At 34.5% G+C, this 21696-nt stretch overlaps 1 protein-coding gene across 2 annotated transcripts in view; it reads left to right on the top strand.

Moving 5' to 3' along the window:
* Positions 1-17438, top strand: part of LOC111054942 — a 69511-nt gene extending 52073 nt beyond the window's left edge. For both annotated transcript variants that reach the window (XM_022342075.2, XM_022342073.2), the window contains 2 exons: positions 4710-4841; positions 14239-17438. In XM_022342075.2, coding sequence (XP_022197767.1) covers positions 4710-4841; positions 14239-14379 — 273 coding nt within the window. In that variant the 3' untranslated portion in view covers positions 14380-17438. The remainder of the gene's footprint in view (positions 1-4709; positions 4842-14238) is intronic.
* The last annotated feature ends 4258 nt before the right edge of the window (positions 17439-21696 follow it).

Here is a 21696-nt window from a genome sequence, read left to right as displayed (position 1 = left end):
CTCTAGAGAAAAATCCAATATGAGCACTGATATGACGCTCACTGCTGGACCAAGATGAAGAGGAAGTGAAGTGTGAACTCAGAGCTGCTGTTCATAATCTTCTTCCACACCTGCATCTTTTTCAACTCTTTCTAGCCAGATAGCAGCAATTGAGACAGATAATATGAAATGCAGTGTACAGTCCCCGGATTGACCTTCAGAAGGGATCGTTTTCTTTAGTGACCTGAATAGTGGTCACGATGACGTCACGCGTGGTTCATCGGCCTCTTCTCCTCCTCCTCCCACTGCATTTCTACCTCTTTCTCCTCTCTGTGTATAACGGGATATTTGTAGGCCAGCCACAGAGCTCCAGTAAACAATATCTCGGTGAAAAGGTATTTGGTGCCTCACTAGTGCACTGAGCCACCGATGCTTGCTCCAATTAACACACGCCACAGGCCACAGCTGAAATGCTATCATATCAACGAGAACACTTCCAAGGATCTCAATCAACACTGATAAGCGTGAGAATCAAAAATGCGTGGAACATCTATGAACCATGACAAAGTACTGCAAAATACACCAGTGATCTAATTATTTCTGGGAAAATTAACCTAATGTGCATCACTGATGTGAATGAGAAACCAACAAACTATTCTGAGAAAATTTCAGAAATCAATAAATATCTTTGAACCCTTTGGTATACATACTGTACCAAAATAGCTTACATAGAGATCAGCGTTATCTCTCCTACACATTTTTTCAACGATTCCAGGGCCCTGTTTCATAAAACTTATAAGTCACCTAATACAGGAGAATCACCATTCCAATTACATGCTTAATATAGACGATAGAATCAGCTGTTCCTGTATTACAGGACTTCTAAGTTTTTACGAAACAGGGGCCAGAATTGAGCAAATTTCTTTGAAACTCTTTTGGCATTGAGGTATGAAAAAGTAACCTCAGGTTTCCGTACTTATTTTGTATCGTCGTACTGTTCAAGGACATCAAAGACTATGACCCAATCATATTTGCTATTTTTTGTGCTATATTCACATCACATTCACATTATGGGCTATATTTTAATATAATTAAGTTTTTTTGTAATATTGTTAATGCTTCATCAAGAATCCATTTTATCATACTGAGACCGTTTTCGAGACCATTTAAGTAAATTTGAAAATTCCAATAGTCATCTTATTTCGATTGAACCAATAAATTTATTCACCAGCAAATGCTGGTGTTCAAGATGCTTGTTCCATGTTGTAGCTGATTTGTCTATATTATTTTAACGTACTATACTTTAAATAGTTTTACTTTGTGATATTCTTTATACTCTGAAATCCCTGATCTGCAAGTGAGTCATCTGAATTTTTATTGGGTATCAATAGGGTCAGTGCTAGGATGGTAATTTCACTGAACAAATACGATAAGATTCAAGCTGTAACTTCCCAAAATGACTGCAGGCGTAGAAACAAGATTTGAGTGCTTGTGAACGTCATCATCCTATTATAAACGAGCGGAAGTCAATAGACCCACCTCCAAACTTGTCACGCAGTCCCATTGGCCAATGGTACAAGCTTGAACCGCCTTCTTGTTATGACGCAATAGGCTCGACCAATCAGATGCGAGGAACACTTGTTCGGTACCAGCTTTGAATTTTTTGAAGTTGTATCAACTCGAACTACATATAACACTCAGTTTCATGTATTTCATTATCGAGAAATTTCACTCTTCGATCCAAAAGAATATTGATTACATTTCATCTACATGAAACTTTTTAAATTGTAATTGTAATCCTTAATTCAATAGTCTGAAGATCACATTAGAAGACCAAATATAATGTGAATAAAAATTCTGTATATCATTCTTAAAAATTGTCTTACAATGCCATTGGCCAATGGAATAAGATCAACCTACAATCTTGTCATGACACAAGAAATTTTATCAACTTTATTGAAGTTTTGTCGACTGGTACGGTAGGGATTCTGATATTTATAAACTCAGAAATTTTTAATCTTATTCCAATTCACTATAAAAAAATGAAGAAACACCGACATGTTCACGGTTAGTCATTAACATTTTTAATCCTGGAAATTTTGGAATTAACCGATTTTCAAAAACCATATAAGTACAAAATGAGAATTTAGTACTTTGGCAATATGATAGGAAACAATCTTATGATACTTAAAGTTATTTATTTTACTCTCTTACTTGAAAATGACATTAATATGTCGAAAAATGTCGTGAGTAATAAAATAAAGTTCTGAAAAAGGGAACTTCGGTTTTTTTTAATTTTCACATAAATACGAGTAGCCCTCACCAATATAGTTATTAGTCCATTCTAAATATTTCTTGACAATTTCAATGGTACGACACATACAAGTCACTCTAATATATTATTCAAGTGCATATTATCATAGAGAAACAATAGCATTAGTAGATATCCTATATGGTATAGGGCGTTTATGTCGCAACTTTTACTATTATCTCAAGCCGATAGTTCATGTAATTCTTTCCCGTGAAGCTGTGTGACACTGGTAATCTCTCATATTGTGCCTTTCATACACTATCACCCCAACAAAACAGTAAAATTCGACAATAATCAACAGTAATCGGCTTGAGATAACAGTAAAGGTTGCGACATAAACGCCCTATACCATGGGATATCTACTTACGCTATTGTTTCTCTATGATATTATGCACTTGATGCAGCTTCGTTGACAATAGAAATTTGTCAATGAAATTCTTTCAGTTTTGTTATGCTCCTAAAAGCTCTTATAGTATAAGATAACTTTCCAAAACGATTGTAAGAAATCCATTTCTGTAAACAGTATAAATACTTCTGATAAATATTTCCAAGTCCTATGAATACTCAAATAAGAAATACTTTTGATGCAATAAACTATCTCCATGTTTTCAACGTAACACGTCTGGTTTGTTGACCCACCACAGCTAAAAGCTGTTCTTGTCGGAGACAATTTTTCAAATCAAGTCTCTCCAGGACAACATAAACAAACAATTCGCAGGGTGAACGCACTTTGCGATAATATTCGAAACCACGTCCGTGACCACACAGTCATTTGCTCGGCCCAACAGCCAACACTTCTGCAGGAAGCCCATCTAAATAAATAGAAAAAGTTGAAAAAGGTTCGGCGGCGTGCTTTCTACAAGCTAAGTACTCCTCAACCACGCCCTCATGAAACTTGGCGCCGGCTATTAGTAGTCGCTCTCTCTCTCTCTCACTCGCTCACTCTCTCTCTCTCTCACACACTCTTTCTCTGATAAGTTGCGGATTACGTTCTCCACCTTTGCTCACAGAAGATAAGAATAGGACGACGCAAAACTACCGCGTCGTCCCAGTTCTGCTTCCTGGAAAGAAGCTTTCACTGAGCCACTTGAGTTATCAACGAGCTCTTCACATTTTCCCCTCCTCCTCCTCCTCCTCCTCAGCACATCCTACACTTCCTCACACTATTTTTACTATACAGGATACTACTGCTTCGATCCAATCCCACGGCTTTCTACCCTCGCGAGATCGCCGTCTCGCAATTCTTGATTCATTCTCACCTACTCACTGTATCATTAACTCATTCATCAAACTTTTTTTACAACTTCTTACTCCTCTGTCAACTGCTTCCACCCTTCCCCATAGTTTCTCTTCTACTAACTCATTCATCACCACTTCTTTCACTTCTTTTTTTCCTACTCTGTCAACTATTTCCACCCTACTTGATATTTCTTTCTTCAACTCTTTAATCACCACTTATTTTACAATTTATTCCTCCTCATCCTACTCCTTCCTCTAACAATTCATTCATCTTTACTTCTTCCATTCATGATTTATTCCACCTATGTCAATTTCTATATCATTCTTCAACATCAACTTCTTCCTTCCTCAACTCAATGAAACCCACGTGATTATGACCGATGATATGATTCCTAGAAAACTAACTTTCGCTTCCATTCTTCCAGTACATGACTCCTGCAACTTTCTCATTGACGTTCATTAATAATTCAGTGGTATGTTTACGCCAGCGGTTATTAACCTGGGTTCCTGGAATTTTCATGGATTAAATTGGAATTTGCAGCTGGAATATTCCAATAATGAATCATAAATTTGTTGAATGATTTTAATTATATGAAATACGAACTACTTTCTTTGCTTGCAGGGTTTCTGATACTTCATGCATCGTATGATTTTTTGAATAAACTACTACACTAGGTTAAAGGACCTGATTTTTTTGTTATGAGATGAACCAAAAATAAGTAATTTTTTCCAAAATGAAATCAAACTATGAACCTATCATGATCATAATCTTGGTTTGATAATCTTTGAACAATGGTCTGTTATCATAAAAATAGTGCTAAGTTTCTGATACCGGTACGGTGAACGTGGTATTCTTATTATTAATGGACCTGTTGATTGAGTATATTGGAATGAGTAAATTATTGTTTGAATGGCTAAAATTCTTGAAGCAACCTCATTGAATGTTAATGGTATTCATACTAAATACAGTTTGAGTGGTGATTTATATCACAAGGTATCTGATTTTCTTGAATGGAAATTTACCTTTGATTGACACTTTCCAAACTAATGCTGGTTCAATTCCAGTTTCATTTTCAAATTAATATAAAATATTTCCAATCAATCAAGCTGTACCTTGTATCCATTATGATAATTTTTCTATGAGTTGCTATTTCTTATTTTTTATTTTCTTCTGTTGCAGATTTGGAGGCACCGAGGATTGAGGCCATTAGTCCATCAACGTGATAGCTGCTCTAGTGCCGCCATTATTGAAAATAAGACTTTGAGGTTCAACCTCAAGATGCAGAAAAGGAATAGGCTTTTCACAAATAAGGTGAGGAAAACACAAATATGTTTGCAAATAGCTGAAATCTTTATTCAACAGTTTCAGCATTTTCAGTTTCAGAAGATAATGGCCTTGAAATTTCGGACTATCTTTTAGTTGTAAGTCTGTCTTGTTATTAAATTTCTATTGAATTTGACAGGAATGAAGCACTTGATAAATGGCTTCATATGTCTACTAAGTCTAGGTTTAAACTGTTCAAGATTGTTTTAATCATTATCTTGATGTTTCCATCTCTTATTTAACCCTAAAGTGACACACTGGGGTGTTTCACACCCCAGGGATTTTTTTTCTGTTCTGCAGTTGACAATTTCAAACAGATGGGAATTTATGCCCAGTCTAAATTAGGTTTGAAGCATTGTCAACTGCTCTCCACCATTTCCAGTCAGTAATAGCATTCTACAAGATCACCAGCTCATCTTGTTCTTCGTTTGGGGTGTCTAACACTCCAGAGTGTCTTTTACGTAGGACTTTTATCAAATACTTTTTTACAAAGATTTACTTGTATTGACCACTACGAATGTGGTATGGGATGATGGATCAGATTGGAATAAATGCTATGATTCTCTACAACTTGAGGTTCAAAACAATAAAATGAAGAGACGTGAGTTTTTGACGAAGTTGTCATTGGCAATGATCAAGCCATACCTTCAAACCACATTAGGAGCTCCAACACTTAGGCGGAACATACGTACTTCTAAAATATTGATAAGCAGTAGTTTACTTTCGATTTCTGTTTGCACTTGGAACACAAATGATTAAGAAATGATGAAGTATGGGCTAAGTACTTTTTTTCTCTATATTTTTCAAAGAAACATGCAAAATTGAATTGGGGTGTTAAACACCCCAGTGTGTCTCTTGTGTTAGCATAAAGTAAGTGTGTCTCTGTAGGGTTAAAAAAAAAATAAGAAATATTTCAGTATAGTTCAAGCTCAATGTTTATTGAAATATTGCACGGAAATTCTTCACCACTATTTTATAATGTACAGTATAATTAGTTTCTGATCAAACTGGCATTCATGGTTCATTGTTTATACATAAAATCAACCACTGCATTTTATCCCCTTCTCCATCTGGTAATTCACGTAATATTTCCTATTAATAGTTATTGTTTCAGCCTTCAATGATTATAAAGTATGGAAGGAGCGCTCATATATGTCTGGGGAGAAGGATATTTCTTAGTTATTTTAGAGGCGTGCCATCATTTTATTAACAGTTATTGTCCTGACATTTGAAGCCAATTATTACGCCAATGCATCATAATTTTCGCTCTTTCAAAACGGCTACTTACTATTTGCTATTGAAATTGTCTGCTCTTTAGTGTTGTAACGGTTTGAGAAAACTACCATCAGGGTAGTCGGGAAATTGCCTGTTTGTTGTAGAAATAGTGTATAAAAATATTTCAAGAAAAAACTATTTGCTCGACAAGGTCTTAGCAATTATTCTTTTTATGGTTCATGCAAATCATTTTTAGAGAGTGGTTCAAGGTCGTCAAAGATTTATTGATCATAAAATGGCGATAGTCGGTAGTATGAGAATTCAACAAGCGAAGGCCGTTGAAGTATTGGCGCAGGCGCGGGCAGCAGAAGTCTCTCTCATTGTGAATCGAACCTGAATGATGGACGTAATAATCAGTAGGCTCTCAACATCCTTAGGCCTGAATGACTGGAGACTGTCTCCCGTACGTCTACCCACGGCGACGTTGCGATTGTGATGCACCAACGCAATAATGTCAAGTTTTCCCCCTCAAATAACTTCCTTAGTAACGTTGAAAACATGTAATCAAACCGTCAACGTCATCTATTACAACCTATGCATAATATATTGCTCGTTTTCCTAGATAGAGTACAGTAGCTTACTTAGTGCCACTCACTGTATGTGCAATTCATAACATAATTCTACTATCCTTATTAATAGAATGCTCCTCTTATTAAAAACATGATGCTCTTAGAATATGATGCTCTTTACTCTTTTAACGGTTGATTCTCGGATGAAAATGAAGTTCATAGTTCTGATGTTTCTATAGTCAGGTCCACGTTATAATGGCAGTGTTTGATTAACAATGAATGGTATTGCTATCCCTGTCTATCATTCAACAAAGCGGATAGCGCTATCTCCATCTCGCTTTGCTCTGTTGCCAGATCTTAACAATGTAGAAATAATCATTAATTTACAAAATATTTCATCTTAAACATTAAATTTATTATGAGATTATTGAAAAATATAATTTCTTGCTTGATAAAATAGAATTAATTATTTTGAACAAAAATGAACTGTTAATATTACATTAATAAAGCTGTATCAGCTACCGTATATAGAAGGCAATGACAAGACAGAGGATCTGCAACGTTGTTCTCTATCTTTCTCCACTGCCATTATAACGTGAACCTCACTATAGATGAAAATAATCGATACAAAAAATGCATTTTATTCGAAAACGTTATCATTTATTCATTGAATGGTTCCAATATGAATGTGGATATAAATCTTGAACGCTTAAAATATATTGAGATGAAAAGTATCAAAAATTTTAGAAATAACAAATAAATATCCAAGTTCCCTTTTTTAAATTATTGCTTATTTACGACATGTTTCAGCCATTATGAAATGGATAAACAATTTTAAAAAAAGGGTACTTAAATTTTATTTCTATTCAAGAGTAGCCCTAACGAATAAAGATAATCAATCATTTTTACTTTCCTTGCCCTATTACCATAGGTAAGGAAAGTATTGCTTTCCGAAAAAAATAAGGTACCACAATTTCTAGATTTCTATACGTTTCAATGTACCCTGAGTCCAAAAAGTGGTTTTTGGGTATTGGTCTGTATATGTGTGTGTGTGTGTGTGTGTGTGTGTGTGTGTGTGTGTGGTGTGTGTGTGTGTGTGTGTGTGTGTGTGTGGTGTGTGTGTGTGTGTGTGTGTTTGAGTGTATGTGTGTCTGTGTACACGATATCTCATCTACCAATCAACGGAATGACTTTACATTTGGAACTTGAAGTCCCTACAATATAAGGATCCGACACGAACAATTTCGACCAAATGCAATTCAAGATGGCGGCTGAAATAGCGAAAATGTTGTCAAAAACAGGGTTTTCGCGTTTTTCTCGAAAACGGCTCCAACGATTTTGATCAAATTTATACCTGAAATAGTCATTGATAAGCTCTATCAACTGCTACAAGTCCCATATCTGTAAAAATTTCAGGAGCTCCGCTCCATCTATGCAAAGTTGGATTCTAGATTCCCAATAATTATCAAGTTTCATATACAATTTTAACAAAAAAATTTAAGTGGAAAAGATTGAGCATGAAAATCTCTGCAATTAATGTCTTGTAACATTTTCACCTATATATATATATATATATATATTATATATATATATATTATATATATATATATATATATAAGCGAAATGGCACTGACTGACTGACTGACTGACTGACTGACTCACACACCCACTCACTCACTCGCCGAAACTAAAAATCTACCGGACCAAAAGCGTTCAAATTTGGCCCAGTTGGCCCTTTAGAGGCGCACTAAGAAATCTTTTGGCAATATTCTAACTCTAAGGGTGGTTTTTAAGGGTTTAAAGTTCGTCTTTCAGCATGTATATTCTTCTTATTATCTTAATTATAATTGAAAAATATCCATACCATATGTTAATATGGAACTATAATCTAGAGAGTGTACCTCTTCGAAACAGTTGTTAACTGGTAACTAAATAATAATTTTGTCAGGTTGGCCTTAAGTTGAGTTGACTTTGTTAGGTTGGCACCAAGTTGAAGATTAGAATGCATTTATCGCGGAAAAATTGATTGGGCACTGCTACTTCAATCAGAGCTATTCCTGGGAATATTATATTACTAGCCGTCAGGCTCGCTTCGCTCGCCATATCCGTTTAGCCAGACGTTTAGTCTGGACCCCCGACTGGATCGTCCTAAAATTTATGATAAAAATGCTCAAATGAAAAATGCAGGTGAGCGAAGCGAGCCTGCTGATCTCATTCTTGGACGATTCAGTCGGGGGTCCAGGATATGGCGAGCGAAGCGAGCCTGACGCCTAGTACTATATAATATCATCTTGTTTATTTATTTTCTACATTTCAACTTGAAAATGATCCAAGTTAGGATCGAAACTAGTCGTTGAACTATTTTAAAGTTTTTAAAAAAAAAGGGTACTACAAGATTTTTATATTGTTTTTATTAATTTGTTCAAAAGTACCCCATGTAAGTGAAGTATTTTCAGAACTACTGACATATATCTTCTCCTTATCATCTATGAATAGAAAATAGAAAATCTATACCAATATGTCGTATCTCCTACTTGAAATCTTTCTACATTCTGATATGGCTAGAATTATTAATATCCATAATAGTTTTCTTATCAATTAATTTTAAGAATAAGGCAATTTTTCTCATTTATGCTGCACTGTACTCTACTGCATTCCTGTATACTACAATCCAACATCTTTCATTACTAGAAGTTATTGGTAATTACCAACAAATCCTTAATAGTCGCTTACAAGCTTATCAATACCTTACATCTGTGTGTGTAATACAAGTTGCCAATATTGGCATATTGGCAGCACACTGATAGCCAATTTACTCTCACACACGTACACTTACATGAAGGCGAGAACCAGAACTAAAGATGTGATCCCTCCAGGCGTCAAAACTGCAACATAGTATACAGTCTGAACAAGAAGTGAAATCCACATTGATATGTCAGCATTCCTTGTAGATTACATCAATTCTTCAAATTAAATCAATGCTGAAAGTTCAAAGTGAGTATCGCTTGAAACAAATCTGGTTGCACCGTTCAATTAACAAATGAACCATATAATATTAAACGTTGACGTTTGATCAATGGTTGCCAACAGATCGATTATTTTGAACCACTGTATTAAACACAAGTTTGTCTTGTAAGTTGGCAATACTAGTTTATCTGCATAAAATCTTCTGGACTTGAAATAGCGACTTTGCAGTCTATTACTGTAGTATAACAGTAGGAAGAGAAGAAAACTACTTCCACCTCTACTCCCTCAGACTACAACAGACATATTTTTAGTCAGGATGTATCTATCTAGACATCTATCGACTTTTTTTATTAAATATTACTGTAATTAAGTAGTATTACACTAATACCCAAATATTACACTAATGCCCAAATCGATAGCAGGCTATGTATCAATCTATGTCGATATTATCATCTATCTATCTATAGATAGTGCCGGAAAGCTATCCTCAGGCACTGGGCCTCCTGGTTTTGAACTTCCCCGGCGCATCTGGGTGGCGCTTAACAGAATCGGTCTAAACATGGGAGATGTAATGCATCATTTTTCAAATAGGGACTTGTAGACTCCCCACTATGTGACTGGGGCGATGGAGCAGACAGTGCACCACATCATATTTGAGTGTGAGAGACGTGCCTACCTGGGTGAGGCTAAAGACTTTACTGTAGCAAGTCCCCAGGCAATACAGTACATTTCAACCCTTGACGTGCACTTATAGTGTGAAATTTTCTTAATTTTGACAAAAATGCCATACGCTAAATAAATAAAAGTGGCTATAACAAATGAAATGCCTACAAAGTGCACACAAAGAGGCCAGGCGTTCCGAATTCTAGCGTTCTTAGAAGGGTCTCGATTTCTTCCAGAGTCTAGATATCTGTATCTTCCAAAAACCTCTCTAACCGCTCTCTGTGTGCAACCACCTTTGCTTCTTTCTAATAATTTATTACCTTCAAATTGGTTAAGGAAGGGTGGTATTCCAATTTTCAACAATAGTCTAATAGTGTATTCTTATAAAAACACACACTCTCTTGCTTGCTTCTCATCTATAAAAACTCATGTCGCTTCTTGTATCGACCAAATCAAATTCACTCTTGATTCATACAAAATATTCACGAATATATATAACAACTTACAAGCTATACTGTTACCATACTATAGCAATAGTCATATCAATCAATCAATCAATAATCCTTTATTGTCATAAAACACAAAGTGTTGTAACAAACGTCAATATACAATAAAATTAAAAACAGTCAAAATATTTTTAAAATAATAATAATATAGTCAAAGTAGTATTTTTGTAAAAAAAAATTTACAACTAAATTGGTAATTAGTAATTAACAACAGCAATTGATAAAAATAGCAGGTATTAAAACGGGATCATAGCTCTAACATTGTCATAGTCATATATACTATATAATATTAATTTAGCATCAAGACTACTTTTGTAACTTTCTATAACTTACAGTTTTTCGCATTCACAGTGGGATTAATAATAATAATAATAATAATAATAATAATTTTATTTATGGAGACAACAGGCAGAAATCCTTCACATAATACAATATTTTCAACACATCGTACAATTTGGAATAAAAGATGAAAAAATGAAAGAATTATTCAATAATATGATAGAATACAAATAATCACTGAAGTAACCATAGAGAATAATAATTGATTATAAGAATAATCAATAAACAACATAGAATCAAATAATAATAATAGTTATCAACATTAGCTTCAAACTGGCAGCATTCCCCATGAATAGCATCAATGCTTCCCATTTAACCAATGCTGACTGTATGTAGTGAATCTCCTCACTATAGTCCGCTTTTGGTCAAAAGTGCATAATATGCATGAGGAGTCCTCACTGCTGACTGTTCACTGCTCACTGCTCACTGCTGACTGCTGAAGTGATGCGGCGCGATTATTGCCGTGCTATCATTTAATGTTGTACGCCTTCTGCCACCCCAACCTTGACATTTAACCGGCGTTAAGCCTCTGTAATTTGTGTCTTATTTATTGTACTTGCCAATACAACAGTTAGCTCATAAATCAGACGCCGCTGTTATTATTTATATCTTTCTACAATTATTCACAATTTTCACATATTATTGAAGTGCGGCCGTTTTATTAGAATAAAAATCGAGTCTCTATCACGAGTCAGTCAGCCACGGAACTGACATAATCGGTTGCATTGAATACTTTTAAAACTATTATATTTGTACATTGTGAGCACTTTTGTACGCTCGGTGAACTTCAATAAGGGCAACTTTGTTGAAGCCGACGTTGTTCATTTTATAGAGCTGTCAACGGATTAGCTTGTCTGTTGCACTCCATTCAAGCGAATCAATGGTACTGTTGATGAATTGATGAATGACTTCTGAATAGTTGTTTTGATTGAGAGAACACTCCCACTAAAGTCTTGCATTGCTAGCTCTTCCGGCATTGCTTGATTGAGTCATCCAATAAGCACTAGTGGAAATGTTTTATCATGAATTTCATTTTGTTTGCAGAGTTAGGCTAGGACCACACCAGTTAGTCAAGACAAGACAAGACATGATCAGACACAATACTTCACATAGTTGCTTATGACGCAACACACACTGATAAGTCATTGCAATTAGACATGTCTTCATAAGCAACTATGTGAAGTATTGTGTATGATCATGTCTTGTCTTGTCTTGTCTTCACTAACTGGTGTGTAGCCTAAGGCTATGATCAGACAAGTTCAGTCACAATACTTCACATAGTTGCTTATGTAGACATGTCTAATTGCAATGACTAATCAGTGTGTGTCAAAAGCAACTATTTGAAGTATTGTGTCTGATCATGTCTTGTCTTGTCTTGACTAACACTGGTGTGCGTCTAGCCTAAGGGTGGCCACTAAAGACAGGAAAAATGTGTGTACACACATGATCGGCATGCATATTGTGACATCAGCGAAATGCTTCGAACTAAAAACAGCTGTTTGACAGCAGCTTCCAACATAAAATTACAAAAATCAATAACAATAACATAACCACTGGATAATTACACATTTATCCCGGTGCAAGTATGACAGTCGTAAGGCCCATTGACGGCTTAAATGTAAAGGTGCGTACAGATATACGCGCCGCGAACATGAGCAATTCACTTTTAATCAACTGATGCCAAGCTTTTTATATCTGTATCTTACCGTTTCTGTTAAAATACATTATCATGACAGCTGATTAAAAGTGAATTGCTCATGCTCGCGGCGCGTAAATCTGTACGCACCTTTATATTCAGGCGAGGTGGAACATCCGTCAGGGACTCCCCACCAATAAAAGCCATACAAATATTTATTTTATTACACATTTTAATGATACAAAAATAATTCAACCTTAAATAGAGCAGCAAATAAAAATTAAACAACAAAAAATCGAATATACTAAAACCCAACCTCAAAACATTTTGTTCGCTGATGACACAACATGCATGACGACTTGACGAGCATGTTTGTACACACATGTTCAACACACTTGTCCTGTCGTTAGTGGCCACGCTAAGTAGGGTTTAGAGAATTTTGAGCATTGATATTATTTATGAAAATAATCTCTGTTTTTTCATATATGACAAGAAAATTTATGCATAATCACTTGAGTAAACTTCATCCATCCTCTCATCGAAAAAGAGGATCTTTTGTTCCCATTTTATATTAAACTAGCCGTCAGGCTCGCTTCGCTCCGTCTAGTCAGGGGGCTCCGCCCCCTGGACCCCCGTGAAAAATTGGATCAGCGGGCTCGCTTCGCTCGCCATATCAGGCGATATAATATTACCAGTAATAGCTCTGATTGAAGTAGCCGTGCCCAATCAATTTTTCCGCGATAAATGCATTTCAATCTTCAACTTGGTGCCAACCTAACAAAGTCAACTCAGCTTAATGCCAACCTGACAAAATTATTAATTTAGTTACCAGTTAACAACTGTTTCGAAGAGGTGCTCTCTCTAGATTATGGTTCTATATTAACATAATGGTATGGACATTTTTCAATTATAATTAAGAGATTGGAATAAGAAGAATATACATGCTAAAAGACGAACTTTAAACCACCCTAAAGCTGCGTACACATATTCGCGCTTCCAACCCGCACCGAGCACGCTCCTCCCTCGTACCGCCCTCGTACCACCATCGAACCACAGTCGGAGCGCCCACGCAACCATCATGAACGTTACGGAAGATGTTAGATCTTCTCGCGTTCCCCGGTCGAACCACTCTTGCTCGCCGGTCGATCATCAATCGCTCTGCTGGAGTGACGTTCGGTTGTGGAGCAGAGCGAAAGTCTGTACGCACCTTTAGAGTTAAAATATTGCCAAAAGATTTCTTAGTGCGCCTCTAAAGGGCCAACTGAACATACCCACCAAATTTGAACGTTTTTGGTCCGGTAGATTTTTAGTTCTGCGAGTGAGTGAGTGAGTGAGTCAGTCAGTCAGTCAGTGAGTGAGTGAGTGCCATTTCGCTTTTATATATATCTAGATTGAATTCTCAAGTTTTTTGATTTGTTCTCAAACCAAAATCTTTCAGTTCCGATCAATTATAGTTGTTTAATTTCAGTGATTTTCTTCATCTGTTTCAGGCCAGTCACACCAACTGGTTGACGCAGAGGCATAGGTTACTGTCACTGCCCCCACCTGTCCATTTACTGCCATTCAAGTTGCTTGTGCCAGTCAACTTGCCTAAGTCAGTTTTCACTGCCCAATCGATCTTCGACTATTGATTTAGAACAATCGTCCACTGCCATTGCCACTAGCCACTTCGCAACGAAGAGTCCTCTATTCGGTAGAGGGTTTATAATAATTATATGACATTATTTTTGCGTCTTTGTGTTTATAATGTATTAAAAAAATCTAATTTTATTTATTATTTTGATACAGTAGCTTTAGAAGTGTCAATGAGAGTTTCGATACTGTGTTTAACCTTTTATAAAATTTTACGATACGAGTAGTTATTGTCATTCAACATAATACAATTTTAAAACACAATACAAAATACTGTTTATATTCGATTAGGTTTTCTTTGTCGAGCTATTGAAGAAGACTTGTTGGTAGGTACTTCCTCCTTGTGATCATTTTTTGACCAATTTTCTATTTTTTTAAAACAAAAACTGGTGCCTTATGAACAAGTTTGACGAATTTTCTAAAGAATCTGTCATTAAGTATGAAAAGCAATATGGTGTGTAAATAGAAATAAAAATAAAAATCTTAGTACCCTTTTTTGATTTATTTAATCTCAACATGTTTCAACATTGAAGTTTTATCACTTGAAAATGGCATCAATGTTGAAAAATGTTGTGATTAAATAATTCAAAAAAAGGGTACTAAGATTTTTATTTTCATTTATATTTATATTCAAAGTAGCCCTATACAGAAAAGAGACAATATGGTATGTCTATGATTTCTAGTTTGTAGTGTTCAGAGCATTCTAATTCAGCCAATAATAAAACTCTAAACATTAAGTTGAATCTGTTACACGATTTCTGTTGGATATCTGAATGGTCGAAGGACATCGAATTAACAATTTGTTCATTTTAAAATCTTTGAGTTGGATTAATGTGGAAATGTCACCAGATATCGTCGTATCCTCAATTAGCCTATAACAAACCATTCACATTCCATTCATTTTCATGCCAAATAGATAAAGAAATCATGAATAATGACCATGAATAAGTTACAATTTGTTTCAATACTGTTTGCTAAAATATATGCTGCACTTTTCAATCAACTGCTTTGAAAATATACTGATACAGGACATTTTTGAAGCGTCCTTCCACAGTACTGATAAGAATTTTTTTGTTTTGCATTTCAATTATAATAAAATAATTGTCAAGTCACATGAATTATATGCCAAAGCTTCCCTTGAGACTCTGTGAAGTTCACAAATTAATTTAACACTAGAACATTCCAACTTGACTCGAATTATTTTGCCAATTGAATTGTAATAATTATATAATGTATCATGAATAATCAATCGTTTAAGGATTCAATTTTGGATCAAGGAATCATTTTTTTATTGCAATAATTTCCAATCTATGTATATTTTTCCTAAACTAATCAAACTTATTGTTATGAAAAACGTTTATTTTCAATTATCATATCAAATTCGTACTTACAGTTATAAAAATAAGTACTTTGCCCTTCATCTGCATTATTTAAGATACAAGATCCAGTATTCCTTGAAAGTTTATTATTAATAGTCTAGTTTTCCCCAATAAAAGCGTTTTTAAGTCACATACTGCCATTGATTACGACTATAATATAATCCGCAATATTTTATTAAGTGTTTTGATTGGGTAATGAATTATTGTTTATTGCATCTTTCATTCAAACTTCTATTGAGATGTTCAACCTCAATGCATTTAGTCAGTCAATGGAATATTTCACTGCCTTTTACTAGTTGAGTAATTTTAACGATAATGTAACTGGTTTTCATTTATAAAATTGTTATATTTTTTTGTTCGACTGAGTGTTACAATATTCATCATTCATGAAACTTTGTATTTTTGTTATATTAGACTCTGATTTAGTGATTTTGTAAAAAATATAAACTATGTTCACATTTCAATGTAAGGAATGTGTAACATTCAATGTAATTGGTTGTGGTAATACAATTACATCGAATATACTCTAAACAAAAACATTTTCAATGACAATATCATGTTATGCCCAATGGTTACCATAGTCTTGCTGTACTCCTGTGCTTAAGCTTGCATTATTTCCTAAACAAGCCGTTAAGCTTCAATATTTTTACATACACAATACTATTCATAAGCAATTGTCATCATTCTGCAAAGCTATTAGCATAACAAGATTATAACTAACAATCATTTTAGTACGATAATTTATTTTAAAATTGAAAAGTGAGGTACCCTATAAGACCTCTAATAAGGTGACTGTGCTAAATAAAATCCATATGCCCCTACATTTTGGTGGGTAGGCAACCTTCAACATTATTCTCCATCGAGTACTGGTTGAATCATGAATCTTCCATGAGGTCCTCTCTCAATTCTTTGCTACTACATATTTTCACATCTTTGGACTAAGATTTGAATATCCCAATTTTTTTGATAACTTTCTTACTGCTTAAATCATGAATATGTAATCTTTCATGAAGTTTTTGAAGGGACGGATTGTAAGAACCAAAGCAGAGAAAACTTCTATAATACTTCTATAAACTTCTATAATACTATAAAACATCTGCTATATTTGTATTCTGTGATCCAAAGGTTCAAAGAACCTCACACGTCAACCGAAGCTTATTGTGTGTAATCTCTATGAGTTACTCTCTCAATTTTATATGACTGACTTATTGTGCAATTTTTCTCGTTCATTCCATTTCTCACAAACAAATATTACTTGTTAAAATAACTGATTCATTGTTATTGTTGGGTCCAAACATTTCACAGTTAAATGAAATTTGTAACTTTCAAGATTCAATCATTCGATTTAATTCCAATGAAATACTGACATAGAATTATTTTTTTAAATTTATTTGAAATGTGTTTTATTGAAACTTTGTTAACTCCGTGAAATGTCAGAATTTCTTATAATACTCAATATTTTTTATTGTTGTACTAATTACTCCCCAATTTGAAATCAGTATCCACAAAATCTTCAAAGAATATATGCTGAAACCATTGTTAGTTGCTAAATTAATATATGACTCGATTTATAGTTAACGATATGTAGCTTAAGTCTGTTTAATTGCGTTGATTCTATTATAGTTTGAATATATGTTATTTTTATTGAATTTTCTACTTAATAAAACAATTGAATATACCATGTTTCTTTTCATTGATCACGACGTCCTAGTGAAGAGTATAATGCCTCTAAGAGCTTTAGTTTGTATGTGGGTAATGAGAAGGATGAGATAAGATTAGATTAGATTAGATCAGAGTTCCTTATTCATGTAAGTTATGCTGCAATATATACTGGCTTATACACTATTTTACATTGAGTGACAGTATTGCTTATTATTCAACGAAAATTACAAAGTATGAAGGATTAATTTATGAGAATAAAGATTGAATGCAATATGAATAATCATAATATAATACTGTGAATTTGTGATGTAACTTTATAAATCGGTGGTGTTTCAACAAATAATTATAGATTTTCTGGAAAGGATATGAAACACTTCCCATCAACACACGACCTGATGGAGATGATGAGATTAGAATAAAGCTAGAGTTTCAGATATGATATCTACAGGTAAACTGCAAACATCAGTTTGAGAAATTAGTGTATATGGTCTATAGCAACGAAATGAGATTCTGATCCACAAAATCTTTAGGTAGCGAATCTGCCCTCCAGCTTCCCCTAGGTTTCATTCTTGAAAATTTAAAGCTAATTATAGGCTAATTATTGAATTATGAATTAAAGGTAGAAAGCGGAATTGCCAAGTTTTCTCCCACCATTCAATCATTGCAATGTATTTCAAAATCTATTTCAATAATCTAAATTTATCTGCGGCTAAATCTATTTTGAGATTCACAAAGATGCGATTCCATCCTAGTTTGCATACTTCTGCAACAGTCTACATCGCTGTATCATATTAATCTTCCTGTTCATGGAGATCTCTCAAGACCGGAATGACTGTGACTTTTTACTCTCACAAACTGCTACTGTTGTTATTAAATTCTTCCGTCTATTGAAGTCACTGGCCTCTGTCGAATTCTAGCTAAACTTCCAGTGCTGCGCGGAGGCCTTCAATGCAGATGCCGATCCTAATCTCTGCAATTTGCGCTATCAATTCGTATTCTTCACTCCAATCTACCAGTCATCTCTATTTCTAGGACTTGTGACTGAAATACTTGTACACTTCCGTAATAGCATTGTTCAGTTCTATATTTGGTAGGGTGTCATTATTGTTCAATTATGACTGATCGGCGAGATGATAGATTTCATCTTAGCACCTGTCCCAATAAATATTTCCAATTCATCTCTCTTCTATACTTCAATTATGAAGGCTACTAAGGTATCATTAAATACAAGTTTTGTCCCACAGTTTCAGTATTTGCCAATCCATTTCATTTACAATTTCAATATCAATAGGAGCCCAACTCCCTCTTCGAGTTTTCATGTTATAGAAAACTTTTTGGGCTATTACCTGTTATCTTTTCCATTGTGAATACATATTGTACGGTATTTGTGATTCTAATTAATCATCAAATGAATTAAGGGTATCAAGATTCATTGAGAATGTCAGAAATGTATTTTTTAAATGTATTACATTTTTCCAAAATTTAATCAAATCTATGGAGAGCATTGATGTTAGAGAGCATTGATGAAACATCATACATTTATGAGGAATGATGACATTTGTAAGTGAATCCCACTGAAGATAATTGTAATAGGTAGTGTAAATGTGTACATAATAATATAATTACAAGACTGAAGAGGTCTTCATTCATTTTAGAAGCCATGACTTTGGTTTGCTTTGCTAAGCTGAATTTCAATATCTAAACAATGTCACCAAGAAATATAAAATCAAGTATTCGTAAGTCTACATTATAAGATACGACATTATGCATTATCCAACAATAATATGCAATGCTATTAATGCTGATAAATCGGATTGGATTTGGATAGGTGAATTTAGAAAAACAGACAACTATTACAAAAAACGTACTGTACATTAGTTTGTGAAATCTTCAACAATGAAGCAAATCGAATTTTCAACCAATGAAAAATACCTGTGAAAATCAATCACTAGAGACAGAGTATTCTTCTACTTTTACTTTCCTTCCCTATTACCATAGATAAGGAAAGTATTGCTTTCCGAAAAAAATTAAGGTACCCCAATTTCTAAATTTCTATACGTTTCAAGGTCCCCTGAGTCCAAAAAAGCGGTTTTTGGGTATTGGTGTATGTGTGTGTGGGTTATGGGTGTGTGTGTATGAGTGTCTGTGTACACGATATCTCATCTCACAATTAACGGAATGAAATTTCGAACCTAAGGTTTTTACAATATAAGGATCCGACACGAACAATTTCGATCAAATGCAATTCAAGATGGCGGCTAAAATGGCGAAAATGTTGTCAAAAACAGGGTTTTTCGCGATTTCCTCAAAAACGGCTCCAACGATTTTGATTAAAGTTATACCTAAAATAGTCATTGATAAGCTCTATCAACTACCACAAGTCCCATATCTGTAAAAAATTCAGGAGCTGCGCCCCATCTATGCAAAGTTTGATTCCAGATTACCAATTATCAGGCTTCAGATTCAGTTTGAACAAAAAAATTCAAGTGGAAAAGATTGATCATGAAAATGTTTAGTAACATTTTCACCTAAAATTGAAAATAAGCTTGTTGTTCGAGAAAATAAGATTATTAAATTGCAAACTGTTGGCAACTGTTGATTCTAATAAATCATTCACTATGAAGAGATAGCAGACTTCCTGTGTCTGCAGCGTTATTGTCCTGTCACCAGCTGGCTTAGATCTTTAAATAGTAGTCGAGTTGCGCGGGAACATTAGCGTCAGTTGATCAATTTTCATAACGGCAAGGAAAGTTGTGTGAGTGCCCACACCAGATTTTTCAAATACCTATTCATATCATTTATGAGAGTAATATAATCTAAAACCAAAATATTGAATCATGAAACATAATATGTAACAGATGTGGGTTACTTATGAAAACCAATTTGTGGAAAGTGCTCTTTCAAATCCATATCATTTATGAGAGTACAATCATAGAGAAAATATAGCATAAGCTATCTTTCCTCTATGGTACTGTGCAATTTGAAACCAAAATTTAATCATGAAACAAATATGGGCTTCTTGTAATAACTAATCTGTAGGAAATGCTCTTGTACTTTTCAAATGCATTATCCATCCAAGATACAACCTCATATTTATGATCACTACAAAAACTAATTTGAAGAGACATTTTCAACTCTCCAAGTGAAGTATCTATACAATAAATAAACATTTCTGATTACTTCAATTGGAAATTCTTTCAACAGACAAACAATGCTCACTTTCCCTGTTCAAGAATCACATAAAACGTCACACAATTTAGAAGGTATGCCGGAGATGTTGATTGCAAATACCTGACGATAGTTTGTCTAGCGTAAATTGTCCTGTTACTGAGTCGTTTGCACTCAAGTGACTTGAGCCTATTTGTGCACTTATTTATCACAACTTCATCTATTGTAGCCTACAGTGACGGTCTAGCATCGTATAGTGTCTGGCAAAAACCTGTATTAGTCGCTGATTGAAGTTGAAGCTTGAAAATACTATCATATTATGTAATGATGACCACTTTAAAATCGCAGTGGAGAAAGATGGACGAACAGCGTTGCTGATTCTTTGCCTTGCAATTGCCATCTATAAAAAATAGTTGATAGTGGTATGATGTAATATGAACTGATGTAAATACTAACTGTTGAGTGCAACGTTGCCAAACGTTGATAAATGAGTTGACAAACGTTGTCCACAACTGATTATAAATGAGAATATTGATTATTTTTTCTAATACAACTGACGATTGCTAACGTCAATGAATGGGTGCGGGTACAGTAAGGTTTCCCAATTTCCATTGGGTTATTTCTCGTGCGGTTAACTATAAATATCGGGGCACCGAGCTTCGCTTGTTATTTTTATTTATTGATAAACAGAACACAATTCTCTAAAATGATCGTGTTTATATTACACAGCTGTCTATACGTCATCTTATGAATTTCGGGGATGCGATATTTTTATTTTTCACATTCTCACTTTTTACTATCCACAGCTGTTTCAGCCAAGGATGAATTATCCTTTTAATGTCGTTCAGCAAGTTTCCCCAAGGATGAGACCTAGTGCAATCGAATCTTTTTATCATAAATTTAATATGTTTCAAATTCCGTGAAAATCGTTAGAGCCGCTTTCGAGATCCGTTAAACATAAATAACCAGATATAAAAATAACCAGACATAAAAATAACCAGATATATAAATACAGAAATTCTCAATCAATATAATAGGATACCTGTTAATCCTTGCACCAAGACTATAGTCAACCGCACGAAAATAGTCCGATGGAAATTGGAACAG

This window comes from Nilaparvata lugens, chromosome 1 (assembly GCF_014356525.2).
Source record: "Nilaparvata lugens isolate BPH chromosome 1, ASM1435652v1, whole genome shotgun sequence".
Lineage (NCBI taxonomy): Eukaryota > Metazoa > Arthropoda > Insecta > Hemiptera > Delphacidae > Nilaparvata > Nilaparvata lugens.
The sequence above is the reverse complement of the archived record's forward strand: the minus strand, read 5'-3'. Positions and strand labels throughout refer to the sequence as shown.